General features: G+C 49.2%; 1 protein-coding gene across 1 annotated transcript in view; it reads right to left on the bottom strand.

Annotated features, from left to right (window-relative positions):
- LOC140074578 (large neutral amino acids transporter small subunit 4-like) overlaps window positions 1-20,884 on the bottom strand; it is a 40,415-nt gene that overhangs the window by 878 nt on the left and 18,653 nt on the right. Inside the window, exons 5-13 of the mRNA XM_072119581.1 lie at window positions 20,619-20,695; window positions 19,694-19,786; window positions 19,406-19,539; window positions 19,134-19,294; window positions 12,173-12,322; window positions 11,972-12,098; window positions 11,785-11,899; window positions 11,544-11,617; window positions 11,351-11,474 (exon numbers count right to left, since the gene is read on the bottom strand). Coding sequence (XP_071975682.1) covers window positions 11,351-11,474; window positions 11,544-11,617; window positions 11,785-11,899; window positions 11,972-12,098; window positions 12,173-12,322; window positions 19,134-19,294; window positions 19,406-19,539; window positions 19,694-19,786; window positions 20,619-20,695 — 1,055 coding nt within the window. The remainder of the gene's footprint in view (window positions 1-11,350; window positions 11,475-11,543; window positions 11,618-11,784; window positions 11,900-11,971; window positions 12,099-12,172; window positions 12,323-19,133; window positions 19,295-19,405; window positions 19,540-19,693; window positions 19,787-20,618; window positions 20,696-20,884) is intronic.

Consider the following 20,884-nt stretch of genomic DNA (forward strand, 5'->3'; position numbering starts at 1 on the left):
CACAGTGACTGCACCAGCAGCAGAATAGTGAGTGCAGCTCTGGGGTATAATACAGGATGTAACTCAGGATCAGTACAGGATAAGTAATGTCATGTATGTACACAGTGACTGCACCAGCAGCAGAATAGTGAGTGCAGCTCTAGAGTATAATACAGGATGTAACTCAGGATCAGTACAGGATAAGTAATGCCATGTATATACACAGTGACTGCACCAGCAGCAGCAGAATAGTGAGTGCAGCTCTGGAGTATAATACAGGATGTAACTCAGGATCAGTACAGGATAAGTAATGTCATGTATGTACACAGTGACTGCACCAGCAGCAGAATAGTGAGTGCAGCTCTGGGGTATAATACAGGATGTAACTCAGGATCAGTACAGGATAAGTAATGTCATGTATGTACACAGTGACTGCACCAGCAGCAGAATAGTGAGTGCAGCTCTGGGGTATAATACAGGATGTAACTCAGGATCAGTACAGGATAAGTAATGCCATGTATATACACAGTGACTGCACCAGCAGCAGCAGAATAGTGAGTGCAGCTCTGGAGTATAATACAGGATGTAACTCAGGATCAGTACAGGATAAGTAATGTCATGTATGTACACAGTGACTGCACCAGCAGCAGAATAGTGAGTGCAGCTCTGGGGTATAATACAGGATGTAACTCAGGATCAGTACAGGATAAGTAATGTCATGTATGTACACAGTGACTGCACCAGCAGCAGAATAGTGAGTGCAGCTCTGGAGATAATACAGGATGTAACTCAGGATCAGTACAGGATAAGTAATGTCATGTATGTACACAGTGACTGCACCAGCAGCAGAATAGTGAGTGCAGCTCTGGGGTATAATACAGGATGTAACTCAGGATCAGTACAGGATAAGTAATGTCATGTATGTACACAGTGACTGCACCAGCAGCAGAATAGTGAGTGCCGCTCTGGAGTATAATACAGGATGTAACTCAGGATCAGTACAGGATAAGTAATGTCATGTATGTACACAGTGACTGCACCAGCAGCAGAATAGTGAGTGCAGCTCTGGGGTATAATACAGGATGTAACTCAGGATCAGTACAGGATAAGTAATGTCATGTATGTACACAGTGACTGCACCAGCAGCAGAATAGTGAGTGCAGCTCTGGAGATAATACAGGATGTAACTCAGGATCAGTACAGGATAAGTAATGTCATGTATGTACACAGTGACTGCACCAGCAGCAGAATAGTGAGTGCAGCTCTGGGGTATAATACAGGATGTAACTCAGGATCAGTACAGGATAAGTAATGTCATGTATGTACACAGTGACTGCACCAGCAGCAGAATAGTGAGTGCAGCTCTGGGGTATAATACAGGATGTAACTCAGGATCAGTACAGGATAAGTAATGTCATGTATGTACACAGTGACTGCACCAGCAGCAGAATAGTGAGTGCAGCTCTGGAGTATAATACAGGATGTAACTCAGGATCAGTACAGGATAAGTAATGTCATGTATGTACACAGTGACTGCACCAGCAGCAGAATAGTGAGTGCAGCTCTGGGGTATAATATAGGATGTAACTCAGGATCAGTACAGGATAAGTAATGTCATGTATGTACACAGTGACTGCACCAGCAGCAGAATAGTGAGTGCAGCTCTGGAGATAATACAGGATGTAACTCAGGATCAGTACAGGATAAGTAATGTCATGTATGTACACAGTGACTGCACCAGCAGCAGAATAGTGAGTGCAGCTCTGGGGTATAATACAGGATGTAACTCAGGATCAGTACAGGATAAGTAATGTCATGTATGTACACAGTGACTGCACCAGCAGCAGAATAGTGAGTGCAGCTCTGGAGTATAATACAGGATGTAACTCAGGATCAGTACAGGATATGTAATGTCATGTATGTACACAGTGACTGCACCAGCAGCAGAATAGTGAGTACAGCTCTGGAGTATAATACAGGATGTAACTCAGGATCAGTACAGGATAAGTAATGTCATGTATGTACACAGTGACTGCACCAGCAGTAGAATAGTGAGTGCAGCTCTGGGGTATAATACAGGATGTAACTCAGGATCAGTACAGGATAAGTAATGTCATGTATGTACAGTGACTGCACCAGCAGCAGAATAGTGAGTGCAGCTCTGGAGTATAATACAGGATGTAACTCGGGATCAGTACAGGATAAGTAATGTCATGTATGTACACAGTGACTGCACCAGCAGCAGAATAGTGAGTGCAGCTCTGGAGTATAATACAGGATGTAACTCAGGATCAGTACAGGATAAGTAATGTCATGTATGTACACAGTGACTGCACCAGCAGCAGAATAGTGAGTGCAGCTCTGGGGTATAATACAGGATGTAACTCAGGATCAGTACAGGATAAGTAATGTCATGTATGTACACAGTGACTGCACCAGCAGCAGAATAGTGAGTGCAGCTCTGGAGTATAATACAGGATGTAACTCAGGATCAGTACAGGATAAGTAATGTCATGTATGTACACAGTGACTGCACCAGCAGCAGAATAGTGAGTGCAGCTCTGGGGTATAATATAGGATGTAACTAAGGATCAGTACAGGATAAGTAATGTCATGTATGTACACAGTGACTGCACCAGCAGCAGAATAGTGAGTGCAGCTCTGGAGATAATACAGGATGTAACTCAGGATCAGTACAGGATAAGTAATGTCATGTATGTACACAGTGACTGCACCAGCAGCAGAATAGTGAGTGCAGCTCTGGGGTATAATACAGGATGTAACTCAGGAGCAGTACAGGATTAGTAATGTCATGTATGTACACAGTGACTGCACCAGCAGCAGAATAGTGAGTGCAGCTCTGGAGTATAATACAGGATGTAACTCAGGATCAGTACAGGATAAGTAATGTCATGTATGTACACAGTGACTGCACCAGCAGCAGAATAGTGAGTGCAGCTCTGGAGTATAATACAGGATGTAACTCAGGATCAGTACAGGATAAGTAATGTCATGTATGTACAGTGACTGCACCAGCAGCAGAATAGTGAGTGCAGCTCTGGAGTATAATACAGGATGTAACTCAGGATCAGTACAGGATAAGTAATGTCATGTATGTACACAGTGACTGCACCAGCAGCAGAATAGTGAGTGCAGCTCTGGGGTATAATACAGGATGTAACTCAGGATCAGTACAGAATAAGTAATGTCATGTATGTACACAGTGACTGCACCAGCAGCAGAATAGTGAGTGCAGCTCTGGAGTATAATACAGGATGTAACTCAGGATCAGTACAGGATAAGTAATGTCATGTATGTACACAGTGACTGCACCAGCAGCAGAATAGTGAGTGCAGCTCTGGGGTATAATACAGGATGTAACTCAGGATCAGTACAGGATAAGTAATGTCATGTATGTACACAGTGACTGCACCAGCAGCAGAATAGTGAGTGCAGCTCTGGAGTATAATACAGGATGTAACTCAGGATCAGTACAGGATAAGTAATGTCATGTATGTACACAGTGACTGCACCAGCAGCAGAATAGTGAGTGCAGCTCTGGGGTATAATACAGGATGTAACTCAGGATCAGTACAGGATAAGTAATGTCATGTATGTACACAGTGACTGCACCAGCAGCAGAATAGTGAGTGCAGCTCTGGAGTATAATACAGGATGTAACTCAGGATCAGTACAGGATAAGTAATGTCATGTATGTACACAGTGACTGCACCAGCAGCAGAATAGTGAGTGCAGCTCTGGGGTATAATATAGGATGTAACTAAGGATCAGTACAGGATAAGTAATGTCATGTATGTACACAGTGACTGCACCAGCAGCAGAATAGTGAGTGCAGCTCTGGAGATAATACAGGATGTAACTCAGGATCAGTACAGGATAAGTAATGTCATGTATGTACACAGTGACTGCACCAGCAGCAGAATAGTGAGTGCAGCTCTGGGGTATAATACAGGATGTAACTCAGGAGCAGTACAGGATTAGTAATGTCATGTATGTACACAGTGACTGCACCAGCAGCAGAATAGTGAGTGCAGCTCTGGAGTATAATACAGGATGTAACTCAGGATCAGTACAGGATAAGTAATGTCATGTATGTACACAGTGACTGCACCAGCAGCAGAATAGTGAGTGCAGCTCTGGAGTATAATACAGGATGTAACTCAGGATCAGTACAGGATAAGTAATGTCATGTATGTACAGTGACTGCACCAGCAGCAGAATAGTGAGTGCAGCTCTGGAGTATAATACAGGATGTAACTCAGGATCAGTACAGGATAAGTAATGTCATGTATGTACACAGTGACTGCACCAGCAGCAGAATAGTGAGTGCAGCTCTGGGGTATAATACAGGATGTAACTCAGGATCAGTACAGAATAAGTAATGTCATGTATGTACACAGTGACTGCACCAGCAGCAGAATAGTGAGTGCAGCTCTGGAGTATAATACAGGATGTAACTCAGGATCAGTACAGGATAAGTAATGTCATGTATGTACACAGTGACTGCACCAGCAGCAGAATAGTGAGTGCAGCTCTGGGGTATAATACAGGATGTAACTCAGGATCAGTACAGGATAAGTAATGTCATGTATATACAGTGACTGCACCAGCAGCAGAATAGTGAGTGCAGCTCTGGGGTATAATACAGGATGTAACTCAGGATCAGTACAGGATAAGTAATGTCATGTATATACAGTGACTGCACCAGCAGCAGAATAGTGAGTGCAGCTCTGGAGTATAATACAGGATGTAACTCAGGATCAGTACAGGATAAGTAATGTCATGTATGTACACAGTGACTGCACCAGCAGCAGAATAGTGAGTGCAGCTCTGGAGTATAATACAGGATGTAACTCAGGATCAGTACAGGATAAGTAATGTCATGTATGTACACAGTGACTGCACCAGCAGCAGAATAGTGAGTGCAGCTCTGGGGTATAATACAGGATGTAACTCAGGATCAGTACAGGAGGAGTAATGTCATGTATGTACACCGTGACTGCACCAGCAGCAGAATAGTGAGTGCAGCTCTGGGGTATAATACAGGATGTAACTCAGGATCAGTACAGGATAAGTAATGTCATGTATGTACACAGTGACTGCACCAGCAGCAGAATAGTGAGTGCAGCTCTGGGGTATAATACAGGATGTAACTCAGGATCAGTACAGGATAAGTAATGTCATGTATGTACACAGTGACTGCACCAGCAGCAGAATAGTGAGTGCAGCTCTGGGGTATAATACAGGATGTAACTCAGGATCAGTACAGGATAAGTAATGTCATGTATGTACACAGTGACTGCACCAGCAGCAGAATAGTGAGTGCAGCTCTGGGGTATAATACAGGATGTAACTCAGGATCAGTACAGGATAAGTAATGTCATGTATGTACACAGTGACTGCACCAGCAGCAGAATAGTGAGTGCAGCTCTGGAGTATAATACAGGATGTAACTCAGGATCAGTACAGGATAAGTAATGTCATGTATGTACACAGTGACTGCACCAGCAGCAGAATAGTGAGTGCAGCTCTGGGGTATAATATAGGATGTAACTCAGGATCAGTACAGGATAAGTAATGTCATGTATGTACACAGTGACTGCACCAGCAGCAGAATAGTGAGTGCAGCTCTGGAGATAATACAGGATGTAACTCAGGATCAGTACAGGATAAGTAATGTCATGTATGTACACAGTGACTGCACCAGCAGCAGAATAGTGAGTGCAGCTCTGGGGTATAATACAGGATGTAACTCAGGATCAGTACAGGATATGTAATGTCATGTATGTACACAGTGACTGCACCAGCAGCAGAATAGTGAGTGCAGCTCTGGAGTATAATACAGGATGTAACTCAGGATCAGTACAGGATAAGTAATGTCATGTATGTACACAGTGACTGCACCAGCAGTAGAATAGTGAGTGCAGCTCTGGGGTATAATACAGGATGTAACTCAGGATCAGTACAGGATAAGTAATGTCATGTATGTACAGTGACTGCACCAGCAGCAGAATAGTGAGTGCAACTCTGGAGTATAATACAGGATGTAACTCAGGATCAGTACAGGATAAGTAATGTCATGTATGTACACAGTGACTGCACCAGCAGCAGAATAGTGAGTGCAGCTCTGGAGTATAATACAGGATGTAACTCGGGATCAGTACAGGATAAGTAATGTCATGTATGTACACAGTGACTGCACCAGCAGCAGAATAGTGAGTGCAGCTCTGGAGTATAATACAGGATGTAACTCAGGATCAGTACAGGATAAGTAATGTCATGTATGTACACAGTGACTGCACCAGCAGCAGAATAGTGAGTGCAGCTCTGGGGTATAATACAGGATGTAACTCAGGATCAGTACAGGATAAGTAATGTCATGTATGTACACAGTGACTGCACCAGCAGCAGAATAGTGAGTGCAGCTCTGGAGTATAATACAGGATGTAACTCAGGATCAGTACAGGATAAGTAATGTCATGTATGTACACAGTGACTGCACCAGCAGCAGAATAGTGAGTGCAGCTCTGGGGTATAATATAGGATGTAACTCAGGATCAGTACAGGATAAGTAATGTCATGTATGTACACAGTGACTGCACCAGCAGCAGAATAGTGAGTGCAGCTCTGGAGATAATACAGGATGTAACTCAGGATCAGTACAGGATAAGTAATGTCATGTATGTACACAGTGACTGCACCAGCAGCAGAATAGTGAGTGCAGCTCTGGGGTATAATACAGGATGTAACTCAGGAGCAGTACAGGATTAGTAATGTCATGTATGTACACAGTGACTGCACCAGCAGCAGAATAGTGAGTGCAGCTCTGGAGTATAATACAGGATGTAACTCAGGATCAGTACAGGATAAGTAATGTCATGTATGTACACAGTGACTGCACCAGCAGCAGAATAGTGAGTGCAGCTCTGGAGTATAATACAGGATGTAACTCAGGATCAGTACAGGATAAGTAATGTCATGTATGTACAGTGACTGCACCAGCAGCAGAATAGTGAGTGCAACTCTGGAGTATAATACAGGATGTAACTCAGGATCAGTACAGGATAAGTAATGTCATGTATGTACAGTGACTGCACCAGCAGCAGAATAGTGAGTGCAGCTGTGGAGTATAATACAGGATGTAACTCAGGATCAGTACAGGATAAGTAATGTCATGTATGTACACAGTGACTGCACCAGCAGCAGAATAGTGAGTGCAGCTCTGGGGTATAATACAGGATGTAACTCAGGATCAGTACAGAATAAGTAATGTCATGTATGTACACAGTGACTGCACCAGCAGCAGAATAGTGAGTGCAGCTCTGGAGTATAATACAGGATGTAACTCAGGATCAGTACAGGATAAGTAATGTCATGTATGTACACAGTGACTGCACCAGCAGCAGAATAGTGAGTGCAGCTCTGGGGTATAATACAGGATGTAACTCAGGATCAGTACAGGATAAGTAATGTCATGTATGTACACAGTGACTGCACCAGCAGCAGAATAGTGAGTGCAGCTCTGGAGTATAATACAGGATGTAACTCAGGATCAGTACAGGAGGAGTAATGTCATGTATGTACACCGTGACTGCACCAGCAGCAGAATAGTGAGTGCAGCTCTGGGGTATAATACAGGATGTAACTCAGGATCAGTACAGGATAAGTAATGTCATGTATGTACACAGTGACTGCACCAGCAGCAGAATAGTGAGTGCAGCTCTGGGGTATAATACAGGATGTAACTCAGGATCAGTACAGGATAAGTAATGTCATGTATGTACACAGTGACTGCACCAGCAGCAGAATAGTGAGTGCAGCTCTGGGGTATAATACAGGATGTAACTCAGGATCAGTACAGGATAAGTAATGTCATGTATGTACACAGTGACTGCACCAGCAGCAGAATAGTGAGTGCAGCTGTGGAGTATAATACAGGATGTAACTCAGGATCAGTACAGGATAAGTAATGTCATGTATGTACACAGTGACTGCACCAGCAGCAGAATAGTGAGTGCAGCTCTGGTGTATAATACAGGATGTAACTCAGGATCAGTACAGGATAAGTAATGTCATGTATGTACACAGTGACTGCACCAGCAGCAGAATAGTGAGTGCAGCTCTGGAGTATAATACAGGATGTAACTCAGGATCAGTACAGGATAAGTAATGTCATGTATGTACACAGTGACTGCACCAGCAGCAGAATAGTGAGTGCAGCTCTGGGGTATAATACAGGATGTAACTCAGGATCAGTACAGGATAAGTAATGTCATGTATGTACACAGTGACTGCACCAGCAGCAGAATAGTGAGTGCAGCTCTGGAGTATAATACAGGATGTAACTCAGGATCAGTACAGGATAAGTAATGTCATGTATGTACACAGTGACTGCACCAGCAGCAGAATAGTGAGTGCAGCTCTGGAGTATAATACAGGATGTAACTCAGGATCAGTACAGGATAAGTAATGTCATGTATGTACACAGTGACTGCACCAGCAGCAGAATAGTGAGTGCAGCTCTGGGGTATAATACAGGATGTAACTCAGGATCAGTACAGGATAAGTAATGTCATGTATGTACACAGTGACTGCACCAGCAGCAGAATAGTGAGTGCAGCTCTGGGGTATAATACAGGATGTAACTCAGGATCAGTACAGGATAAGTAATGTCATGTATGTACACAGTGACTGCACCAGCAGCAGAATAGTGAGTGCAGCTCTGGGGTATAATACAGGATGTAACTCAGGATCAGTACAGGATAAGTAATGTCATGTATGTACACAGTGACTGCACCAGCAGCAGAATAGTGAGTGCAGCTCTGGAGTATAATACAGGATGTAACTCAGGATCAGTACAGGATAAGTAATGTCATGTATGTACACAGTGACTGCACCAGCAGCAGAATAGTGAGTGCAGCTCTGGGGTATAATACAGGATGTAACTCAGGATCAGTACAGGATAAGTAATGTCATGTATGTACACAGTGACTGCACCAGCAGCAGAATAGTGAGTGCAGCTCTGGGGTATAATACAGGAATGTAACTCAGGATCAGTACAGGATAAGTAATGTCATGTATGTACACAGTGACTGCACCAGCAGCAGAATAGTGAGTGCAGCTCTGGGGTATAATACAGGATGTAACTCAGGATCAGTACAGGATAAGTAATGTCATGTATGTACACAGTGACTGCACCAGCAGCAGAATAGTGAGTGCAGCTCTGGGGTATAATACAGGATGTAACTCAGGATCAGTACAGGATAAGTAATGTCATGTATGTACACAGTGACTGCACCAGCAGCAGAATAGTGAGTGCAGCTCTGGAGTATAATACAGGATGTAACTCAGGATCAGTACAGGATAAGTAATGTCATGTATGTACACAGTGACTGCACCAGCAGCAGAATAGTGAGTGCAGCTGTGGAGTATAATACAGGATGTAACTCAGGATCAGTACAGGATAAGTAATGTCATGTATGTACACAGTGACTGCACCAGCAGCAGAATAGTGAGTGCAGCTCTGGTGTATAATACAGGATGTAACTCAGGATCAGTACAGGATAAGTAATGTCATGTATGTACACAGTGACTGCACCAGCAGCAGAATAGTGAGTGCAGGTCTGGAGTATAATACAGGATGTAACTCAGGATCAGTACAGGATAAGTAATGTCATGTATGTACACAGTGACTGCACCAGCAGCAGAATAGTGAGTGCAGCTCTGGGGTATAATACAGGATGTAACTCAGGATCAGTACAGGATAAGTAATGTCATGTATGTACACAGTGACTGCACCAGCAGCAGAATAGTGAGTGCAGCTCTGGGGTATAATACAGGATGTAACTCAGGATCAGTACAGGATAAGTAATGTCATGTATGTACACAGTGACTGCACCAGCAGCAGAATAGTGAGTGCAGCTCTGGAGTATAATACAGGATGTAACTCAGGATCAGTACAGGATAAGTAATGTCATGTATGTACACAGTGACTGCACCAGCAGCAGAATAGTGAGTGCAGCTCTGGGGTATAATACAGGATGTAACTCAGGATCAGTACAGGATAAGTAATGTCATGTATGTACACAGTGACTGCACCAGCAGCAGAATAGTGAGTGCAGCTCTGGGTATAATACAGAATGTAACTCAGGATCAGTACAGGATAAGTAATGTCATGTATGTACACAGTGACTGCACCAGCAGCAGAATAGTGAGTGCAGCTCTGGGGTATAATACAGGATGTAACTCAGGATCAGTACAGGATAAGTAATGTCATGTATGTACACAGTGACTGCACTAGCAGAATAGTGAGTGCAGCTCTGGAGTATAATACAGGATGTAACTCAGGATCAGTACAGGATAAGTAATGTCATGTATGTACAGTGACTGCACCGGCAGCAGAATAGTGAGTGCAGCTCTGGGGTATAATACAGGATGTAACTCAGGATCAGTACAGGATAAGTAATGTCATGTATGTACACAGTGACTGCACTAGCAGAATAGTGAGTGCAGCTCTGGAGTATAATACAGGATGTAACTCAGGATCAGTACAGGATAAGTAATGTCATGTATGTACACAGTGACTGCACCAGCAGCAGAATAGTGAGTGCAGCTCTGGGGTATAATACAGGATGTAACTCAGGATCAGTACAGGATAAGTAATGTCATGTATGTACACAGTGACTGCACTAGCAGAATAGTGAGTGCAGCTCTGGAGTATAATACAGGATGTAACTCAGGATCAGTACAGGATAAGTAATGTCATGTATGTACAGTGACTGCACCGGCAGCAGAATAGTGAGTGCAGCTCTGGGGTATAATACAGGATGTAACTCAGGATCAGTACAGGATAAGTAATGTCATGTATGTACACAGTGACTGCACTAGCAGAATAGTGAGTGCAGCTCTGGAGTATAATACAGGATGTAACTCAGGATCAGTACAGGATAAGTAATGTCATGTATGTACACAGTGACTGCACCAGCAGCAGAATAGTGAGTGCAGCTCTGGGGTATAATACAGGATGTAACTCAGGATCAGTACAGGATAAGTAATGTCATGTATGTACACAGTGACTGCACTAGCAGAATAGTGAGTGCAGCTCTGGAGTATAATACAGGATGTAACTCAGGATCAGTACAGGATAAGTAATGTCATGTATGTACAGTGACTGCACCGGCAGCAGAATAGTGAGTGCAGCTCTGGGGTATAATACAGGATGTAACTCAGGATCAGTACAGGATAAGTAATGTCATGTATGTACACAGTGACTGCACTAGCAGAATAGTGAGTGCAGCTCTGGAGTATAAGGCCGCATGTATTAGGGCTATGTACATAGACAGATACTTACCCAGAATGGCTCCCCCTGCAGGGGGCCGGTGAGCAGCAGGAATATTGGGCACTGGAGAAGGGACAGGATGGAGGAGATGAATGTGGTGATTCCCAGCAGCGCTCCATAATGGTGTTCAGGAAACCTGAGGGACAGAGGGGACGGTGACGCCCAATTCCTTCGTGTTGTCTGATGACGTGTGAATTGTACTCACATGCATCGATAAAGGCTGGAGCTGACAACAAACATGGAGGCTCTTATAACCACGTGGAGGATGAAGCTGACAACCTTGGGGGGTGAAGAGAGGCAGGAATCAGGTGGTGGCATGGAATCCCCCATCACTGATAAGTGTAGTACCAGTCTCTGCCTGCAGGTGGAGGTGTGAGGCATGTGTATGGCAGTGATACAGCGCCATCTGCTGGCGTGGAGGTGGTACTACATCTAGGCCCAGTTACCTGGATGTGCGGGGAGGGTAAGAGGCAGCAGACCCCGAAGCCGATGACCAGGAGACACCTGAGAGCGTAGACCATGGACAGTCTCCTCACACTGCACGCAATCTTGTGAGACATCCTGCAAGACACCATGACACAAGGATTAGACTGCCGTCCCTGACTGATGGGGTACAGCGGGATATAACAGGACCTGGCTTCGGTGTGGCCGCTTCTTATGGGTCTTTTCCGGATCCGGTGGTTATGGAGTAAGATGAAGACCAAGGGTGCAGCAAATAGGCCGAGCATCTGCAGCGCCCCGAACACCGAGGAGTAGAGCTCTGCGGAGACATGACACCAGGACATGGAGCAGGGACCAGGACTGTGATGGGGAGGGATGGATGACAGCGCTCACCTGCCTCATCCTCCTCCACCTGATCCTGAAGATGAGAGTTTACCGAGGAAATGTAGAAGTAGATCCAGGTGATCAGCGTGGCCTCCGCCAGCAGGTGGAGCAGGAAGGTGGGGCTGGTCAGGCTCTCCAGGAGAGGGGTCGGGGCAGGAGCTGGTCAGGACCCAAAAACATGCCAAAACATTTTATAAAATCTTCGGAGCAGAGATACAGTTCAGGTGTCCTGGACCTTACGGGCTACTTGAAGGACCCATTGTTGGCCTTCAATCCATGATCTAGCTGGAGACCTCATCATGAACGTGTAGCGGTTACTATTCAGCCTTTCTATATGTTCTCTCTACCTCTTCCTGATTGGTACATGACAGTTACCGTCTATCTTCTGGATTGTGACCTGGTGTCTCCGAGGAGACCTCACCCAGACCATATGGCAGTAGCTGCTACATGGCTGAGACATCCTCCTACCTGCATAGAAGTGTCCCGGAGGAGACCTCACACTACCTGCCTGGTGGTTACTGTCCAGCCTTGTTATGGTGGCCTGGTGTCCCGGAGGAGACCTCACACTACCTGCCTGGTGGTTACTGTCCAGCCTTGTTATGGTGGCCTGGTGTCCCGGAGGAGACCTCACACTACCTGCCTGGTGGTTACTGTCCAGCCTTGTTATGGTGGCCTGGTGTCCCGGAGGAGACCTCACACTACCTGCCTGGTGGTTACTGTCCAGCCTTGTTATGGTGACCTGGTGTCCCGGAGGAGACCTCACACTACCTGCCTGGTGGTTACTGTCCAGCCTCGTTATGGTGCACTGGTGTCCCGGAGGAGACCTCACACTACCTGCCTGGTGGTTACTGTCCAGCCTTGTTATGGTGGCCTGGTGGCCCGGAGGAGACCTCACACTACCTGCCTGGTGGTTACTGTCCAGCCTCGTTATGGTGGCCTGGTGTCCCGGAGGAGACCTCACACTACCGGCCTGGTGGTTACTGTCCAGCCTTGTTATGGTGGCCTGGTGTCCCGGAGGAGACCTCACACTACCTGCCTGGTGGTTACTGTCCATCCTCGTTATGGTGGCCTGGTGTCCCGGAGGAGACCTCACACTACCGGCCTGGTGGTTACTGTCCATCCTCGTTATGGTGGCCTGGTGTCCCGGAGGAGACCTCACACTACCTGCCTGGTGGTTACTGTCCAGCCTTGTTATGGTGGCCTGGTGTCCCGGAGGAGACCTCACACTACCGGCCTGGTGGTTACTGTCCAGCCTTGTTATGGTGGCCTGGTGTCCCGGAGGAGACCTCACACTACCGGCCTGGTGGTTACTGTCCAGCCTCGTTATGGTGGCCTGGTGTCCCGGAGGAGACCTCACACTACCTGCCTGGTGGTTACTGTCCAGCCTCGTTATGGTGGCCTGGTGTCCCGGAGGAGACCTCACACTACCGGCCTGGTGGTTACTGTCCAGCCTTGTTATGGTGGCCTGGTGTCCCGGAGGAGACCTCACACTACCTGCCTGGTGGTTACTGTCCAGCCTCGTTATGGTGGCCTGGTGTCCCGGAGGAGACCTCACACTACCTGCCTGGTGGTTACTGTCCAGCCTCGTTATGGTGGCCTGGTGTCCCGGAGGAGACCTCACACTACCTGCCTGGTGGTTACTGTCCAGCCTCGTTATGGTGGCCTGGTGTCCCGGAGGAGACCTCACACTACCGGCCTGGTGGTTACTGTCCAGCCTTGTTATGGTGGCCTGGTGTCCCGGAGGAGACCTCACACTACCTGCCTGGTGGTTACTGTCCAGCCTCGTTATGGTGGCCTGGTGTCCCGGAGGAGACCTCACACTACCGGCCTGGTGGTTACTGTCCAGCCTTGTTATGGTGGCCTGGTGTCCCGGAGGAGACCTCACACTACCGGCCTGGTGGTTACTGTCCAGCCTCGTTATGGTGGCCTGGTGTCCCGGAGGAGACCTCACACTACCTGCCTGGTGGTTACTGTCCAGCCTCGTTATGGTGGCCTGGTGTCCCGGAGGAGACCTCACACTACCTGCCTGGTGGTTACTGTCCAGCCTTGTTATGGTGGCCTGGTGTCCCGGAGGAGACCTCACACTACCTGCCTGGTGGTTACTGTCCAGCCTCGTTATGGTGGCCTGGTGTCCCGGAGGAGACCTCACACTACCTGCCTGGTGGTTACTGTCCAGCCTCGTTATGGTGGCCTGGTGTCCCGGAGGAGACCTCACACTACCTGCCTGGTGGTTACTGTCCAGCCTTGTTATGGTGGCCTGGTGTCCCGGAGGAGACCTCACACTACCTGCCTGGTGGTTACTGTCCAGCCTCGTTATGGTGGCCTGGTGTCCCGGAGGAGACCTCACACTACCGGCCTGGTGGTTACTGTCCAGCCTTGTTATGGTGACCTGGTGTCCCGGAGGAGACCTCACACTACCTGCCTGGTGGTTACTGTCCAGCCTCGTTATGGTGGCCTGGTGTCCCGGAGGAGACCTCACACTACCGGCCTGGTGGTTACTGTCCAGCCTTGTTATGGTGGCCTGGTGTCCCGGAGGAGACCTCACACTACCTGCCTGGTGGTTACTGTCCAGCCTCGTTATGGTGGCCTGGTGTCCCGGAGGAGACCTCACACTACCTGCCTGGTGGTTACTGTCCAGCCTCGTTATGGTGGCCTGGTGTCCCGGAGGAGACCTCACACTACCTGCCTGGTGGTTACTGTCCAGCCTCGTTATGGTGGCCTGGTGTCCCGGAGGAGACCTCACACTACCTGCCTGGTGGTTACTGTCCAGCCTCGTTATGGTGACCTGGTGTCCCGGAGGAGACCTCACACTACCTGCCTGGTGGTTACTGTCCAGCCTCGTTATGGTGGCCTGGTGTCCCGGAGGAGACCTCACACTACCTGCCTGGTGGTTACTGTCCAGCCTCGTTATGGTGACCTGGTGTCCCGGAGGAGACCTCACACTACCGGCCTGGTGGTTACTGTCCAGCCTCGTTATGGTGACCTGGTGTCCCGGAGGAGACCTCACACTACCTGCCTGGTGGTTACTGTCCAGCCTTGTTATGGTGGCCTGGTGTCCCGGAGGAGACCTCACACTACCTGCCTGGTGGTTACTGTCCAGCCTTGTTATGGTGGCCTGGTGTCCCGGAGGAGACCTCACACTACCTGCCTGGTGGTTACTGTCCAGCCTTGTTATGGTGGCCTGGTGTCCCGGAGGAGACCTCACACTACCTGCCTGGTGGTTACTGTCCAGCCTCGTTATGGTGGCCTGGTGTCCCGGAGGAGACCTCACACTACCGGCCTGGTGGTTACTGTCCAGCCTTGTTATGGTGGCCTGGTGTCCCGGAGGAGACCTCACACTACCTGCCTGGTGGTTACTGTCCAGCCTCGTTATGGTGGCCTGGTGTCCCGGAGGAGACCTCACACTACCTGCCTGGTGGTTACTGTCCAGCCTCGTTATGGTGACCTGGTGTCCCGGAGGAGACCTCACACTACCTGCCTGGTGGTTACTGTCCAGCCTTGTTATGGTGGCCTGGTGTCCCGGAGGAGACCTCACACTACCTGCCTGGTGGTTACTGTCCAGCCTTGTTATGGTGGCCTGGTGTCCCGGAGGAGACCTCACACTACCTGCCTGGTGGTTACTGTCCAGCCTTGTTATGGTGCCCTGGTGTCCCGGAGGAGACCTCACACTACCTGCCTGGTGGTTACTGTCCAGCCTCGTTATGGTGGCCTGGTGTCCCGGAGGAGACCTCACACTACCGGCCTGGTGGTTACTGTCCAGCCTCGTTATGGTGGCCTGGTGTCCCGGAGGAGACCTCACACTACCGGCCTGGTGGTTACTGTCCAGCCTTGTTATGGTGACCTGGTGTCCCGGAGGAGACCTCACACTACCTGCCTGGTGGTTACTGTCCAGCCTCGTTATGGTGGCCTGGTGTCCCGGAGGAGACCTCACACTACCTGCCTGGTGGTTACTGTCCAGCCTTGTTATGGTGGCCTGGTGTCCCGGAGGAGACCTCACACTACCTGCCTGGTGGTTACTGTCCAGCCTCGTTATGGTGGCCTGGTGTCCCGGAGGAGACCTCACACTACCTGCCTGGTGGTTACTGTCCAGCCTCGTTATGGTGGCCTGGTGTCCCGGAGGAGACCTCACACTACCTGCCTGGTGGTTACTGTCCAGCCTTGTTATGGTGGCCTGGTGTCCCGGAGGAGACCTCACACTACCTGCCTGGTGGTTACTGTCCAGCCTCGTTATGGTGGCCTGGTGTCCCGGAGGAGACCTTGCGCTACCTGCCTGGTGGTTACTGTCCAGCCTCGTTATGGTGGCCTGGTGTCCCGGAGGAGACCTCACACTACCTGCCTGGTGGTGACTGTCCAGCCTCGTTATGGTGACCTGGTGTCCCGGAGGAGACCTCACACTACCTGCCTGGTGGTTACTGTCCAGCCTTGTTATGGTGGCCTGGTGTCCCGGAGGAGACCTCACACTACCTGCCTGGTGGTTACTGTCCAGCCTCGTTATGGTGGCCTGGTGTCCCGGAGGAGACCTCACACTACCTGCCTGGTGGTTACTGTCCAGCCTCGTTATGGTGGCCTGGTGTCCCGGAGGAGACCTCACACTACCTGCCTGGTGGTTACTGTCCAGCCTCGTTATGGTGGCCTGGTGTCCCGGAGGAGACCTCACACTACCTGCCTGGTGGTTACTGTCCAGCCTCGTTATGGTGGCCTGGTGTCCCGGAGGAGACCTTGCGCTACCTGCCTGGTGGTTACTGTCCAGCCTTGTTATGGTGGCCTGGTGTCCCGGAGGAGACCTTGCGCTACCTGCCTGGTGCGCGAGGTCTCCTTCCTCTTCATGGTGGCCTGGTGTCTCAGAGGAGACCTCGCCCTACAGCAGGGACTAGTATGTGGTGGTCACCGTTTGGTCCCATGACATATGATGGTACTTTTGTCTTGTAGAATACCTCCTCCTAGGTGACTGGTATATGGTGGGTACTCTCCAGCGCCCTCCCTGTACAGCCATGACTGGCACTCGGTGGTTACTACTCAGCCTCTTCATGTACCATCTAGCTGGTGTCATGGAGGAGACCTCACCCTGACCATATAGCGGTGACTGGTACATGGTGGTAACTGTCTAGTCTCTAGATATATGGTCTAGCGCTGGAGGCCCCGTGTCTCATAGTCCCTCACCCTACGAATAGTAACTGGTACATGGTGGTTACCGTCCTTGATGGTGCCCTGGTGTCCTGGAGGAGACCCTGACTATATAGTGGTGACTAGGTGGTTACTGTCCGGCCTCTTGATGGTGCCCTGGTGTCCTGGAGGAGACCCTGACTATATAGTGGTGACTAGGTGGTTACTGTCCGGCCTCTTGATGGTGCCCTGGTGTCCTGGAGGAGACCCTGACTATATAGTGGTGACTAGGTGGTTACTGTCCTGCCTCTTGATGGTGCCCTGGTGTCTTGGAGGAGACCCTGACTATATAGTGGTGACTAGGTGGTTACTGTCCGGCCTCTTGATGGTGCCCTGGTGTCCTGGAGGAGACCCTGACTATATAGTGGTGACTAGGTGGTTACCGTTCTGCCTCTTGATGGTGTCCTGGAGGAGACCCTGACTAAATAGTGGTGACTAGGTGGTTACCATCCGGCCTCTTGATGGTGCCCTGGTGTCCTGGAGGAGACCCGGACTATATAGTGGTGACTAGGTGGTTACCGTTCTGCCTCTTGATGGTGCCCTGGTGTCCTGGAGGAGACCCTGACTATATAGTGGTGACTAGGTGGTTACCGTTCTGCCTCTTGATGGTGCCCTGGTGTCCTGGAGGAGACCCGGACTATATAGTGGTGACTAGGTGGTTACCATCCGGCCTCTTGATGGTGCCCTGGAGGAGACCCGGACTATATAGTGGTGACTAGGTGGTTACCGTTCTGCCTCTTGATGGTGCCCTGGTGTCCTGGAGGTGACCCTGACTAAATAGTGGTGACTAGGTGGTTACCATCCTGCCTCTTGATGGTGCCCTGGTGTCCTGGAGGAGACCCGGACTATATAGTGGTGACTAGGTGGTTACCGTTCTGCCTCTTGATGGTGCCTTGGTGTCCTGGAGGAGACCCGGACTATATAGTGGTGACTAGGTGGTTACTGTCCGGCCTCTTGATGGTGCCCTGGTGTCCTGGAGGAGACCCTGACTAAATAGTGGTGACTAGGTGGTTACCATCCGGCCTCTTGATGGTGCCCTGGTGTCCTGGAGGAGACCCGGACTATATAGTGGTGACTAGGTGGTTACCGTTCTGCCTCTTGATGGTGCCCTGGTGTCCTGGAGGAGACCCTGACTATATAGTGGTGACTAGGTGGTTACCGTTCTGCCTCTTGATGGTGCCCTGGTGTCCTGGAGGAGACCCGGACTATATAGTGGTGACTAGGTGGTTACCATCCGGCCTCTTGATGGTGCCCTGTTGTCCTGGAGGAGACCCGGACTATATAGTGGTGACTAGGTGGTTACCGTTCTGCCTCTTGATGGTGCCCTGGTGTCCTGGAGGTGACCCTGACTAAATAGTGGTGACTAGGTGGTTACCATCCTGCCTCTTGATGGTGCCCTGGTGTCCTGGAGGAGACCCGGACTATATAGTGGTGACTAGGTGGTTACCGTTCTGCCTCTTGATGGTGCCTTGGTGTCCTGGAGGAGACCCGGACTATATAGTGGTGACTAGGTGGTTACCGTTCTGCCTCTTGATGGTGCCCTGGTGTCCTGGAGGAGACCCTGACTATATAGTGGTGACTAGGTGGTTACCATCCGGCCTCTTGATGGTGCCCTGGTGTCCTGGAGGAGACCCTGACTATATAGTGGTGACTAGATGGTTACCATCCGGCCTCTTGATGGTGCCCTGGTGTCCTGGAGGACACCCGGACTATATAGTGGTGACTAGGTGGTTACCATCCGGCCTCTTGATGGTGCCCTGGTGTCCTGGAGGACACCCGGACTATATAGTGGTGACTAGGTGGTTACCGTCCGGCCTCTTGAAGCTCATGGTCCTCCTCAGGCTCAGGATCCTTTCCCGGTCCCTCAGAGATTCCTGGAATCGGAGTTTCAGTGACTTCTGGCACCACTCGGCCTCTCTGGGCTGCTGCTTCTTCATGGCCTCGTAGCAGTTGAGCCGCAGACTGACACTGAGGAGACACAGGAGGAGGACGGGGCTGACCTCTGACCCCTCACTTCACTAGCGGGCAGGACCCCTGTAGGCCCGGGGACCCCCATCCTCCAGAGGTCACTGGCCTCACCTGTACATGGTGTCCTCTTCCTTCCCCTTTAGGTTGAGGCTCCAGCAGAGGGTGCTGTTCAGGAACATGGCGCAGGAAAGGGAACCGTACCCCAAAATGATGGCAACAATGGGGGCCCCGGAATAGTAGATGACCTGGACAAGCACAAAAAATTATAAAACATCCTGAAATCTGCGTGATACACAACTGGACCACCAGGGACGGAGCTGTCGATGCCCCCGGGGTACCGGGGCCCTGAGAGGTCGATGCTACCGGGGCCCTGGGCGATGTGTGGATCACTGGACTTACCTTAATGATGGTGAAGATGGCCGCAGAGGCGGAGAAACTAGCAATTACCAGAGCGGAGAAGACAGGCCCAGCGTCCTCCATGATGTGCGGGAGCTAAAGGAGACAAGAGAGGAAGACTTCTACAACTGGAGGTATCACATAATCAGATTAGATACACAGCTCAGCGGGCAGTATCACACAGGAGAGGATTAGATACACAGCTCAGCAGACAGTATCACACAGGATAGGATTAGATACACAGCTCAGCAGGCAGTATCACACAGGATAGGATTAGATACACAGCTCAGCAGACAGTATCACACAGGAGAGGATTAGATACACAGCTCAGCGGGCAGTATCACACAGGATAGGATGAGATACACAGCTCAGCAGGCGGTATCACACAGGATAGGATTAGATACACAGCTCAGCAGACAGTATCACACAGGATAGGATTAGATACACAGCTCAGCAGATAGTATCACACAGGAGATGATTAGATACACAGCTCAGCAGACAGTATCACACAGGAGATGATTAGATACACAGCTCAGCAGACAGTATCACACAGGATAGGATTAGATACACAGCTCAGCAGGCAGTATCACACAGGATAGAATTAGATACACAGCTCAGCAGGCAGTATCACACAGGATAGGATTAGATACACAGCTCAGCAGGCAGTATCACACAGGATAGAATTAGATACACAGCTCAGCAGGCAGTATCACACAGGATAGGATTAGATACACAGCTAAACAGTGGTATGTTGTGCCCTGGGTGCTCTTTGTGCTTGTGGTTCTTGGGTGTGATCCAGAATCTGTTGTGTAAACGCTCGGGACAGTTTGTAGGTGACACATGAGACGTCACAGAGCGATCACTAAAAACACAATAAATGTCTCACTGATAAGATGTTTTATATCCAGAGGAGAGATCTTATCCTTACCAGGAGCGAGGAGAAAAGGACACAACTGCCCCCGAGACCCTGCGCCACCAGTGCAAATGGCAGGAACAGAGACAGAGCTGGAAAACATCACATATATAATCATAAAGAGTACCGCCCCCTATGTACAGGAATATAACTACTATAATACTGCCCCCTATGTACAGGAATATAACTACTATAATACTGCCCGCTATGTACAGGAATATAACTACTATAACACTGCCCCCTATGTACAGGAATATAACTACTATAATACTGCCCCCTAT

Source organism: Engystomops pustulosus, chromosome 8 (assembly GCF_040894005.1).
Source record: "Engystomops pustulosus chromosome 8, aEngPut4.maternal, whole genome shotgun sequence".
NCBI lineage: Eukaryota > Metazoa > Chordata > Amphibia > Anura > Leptodactylidae > Engystomops > Engystomops pustulosus.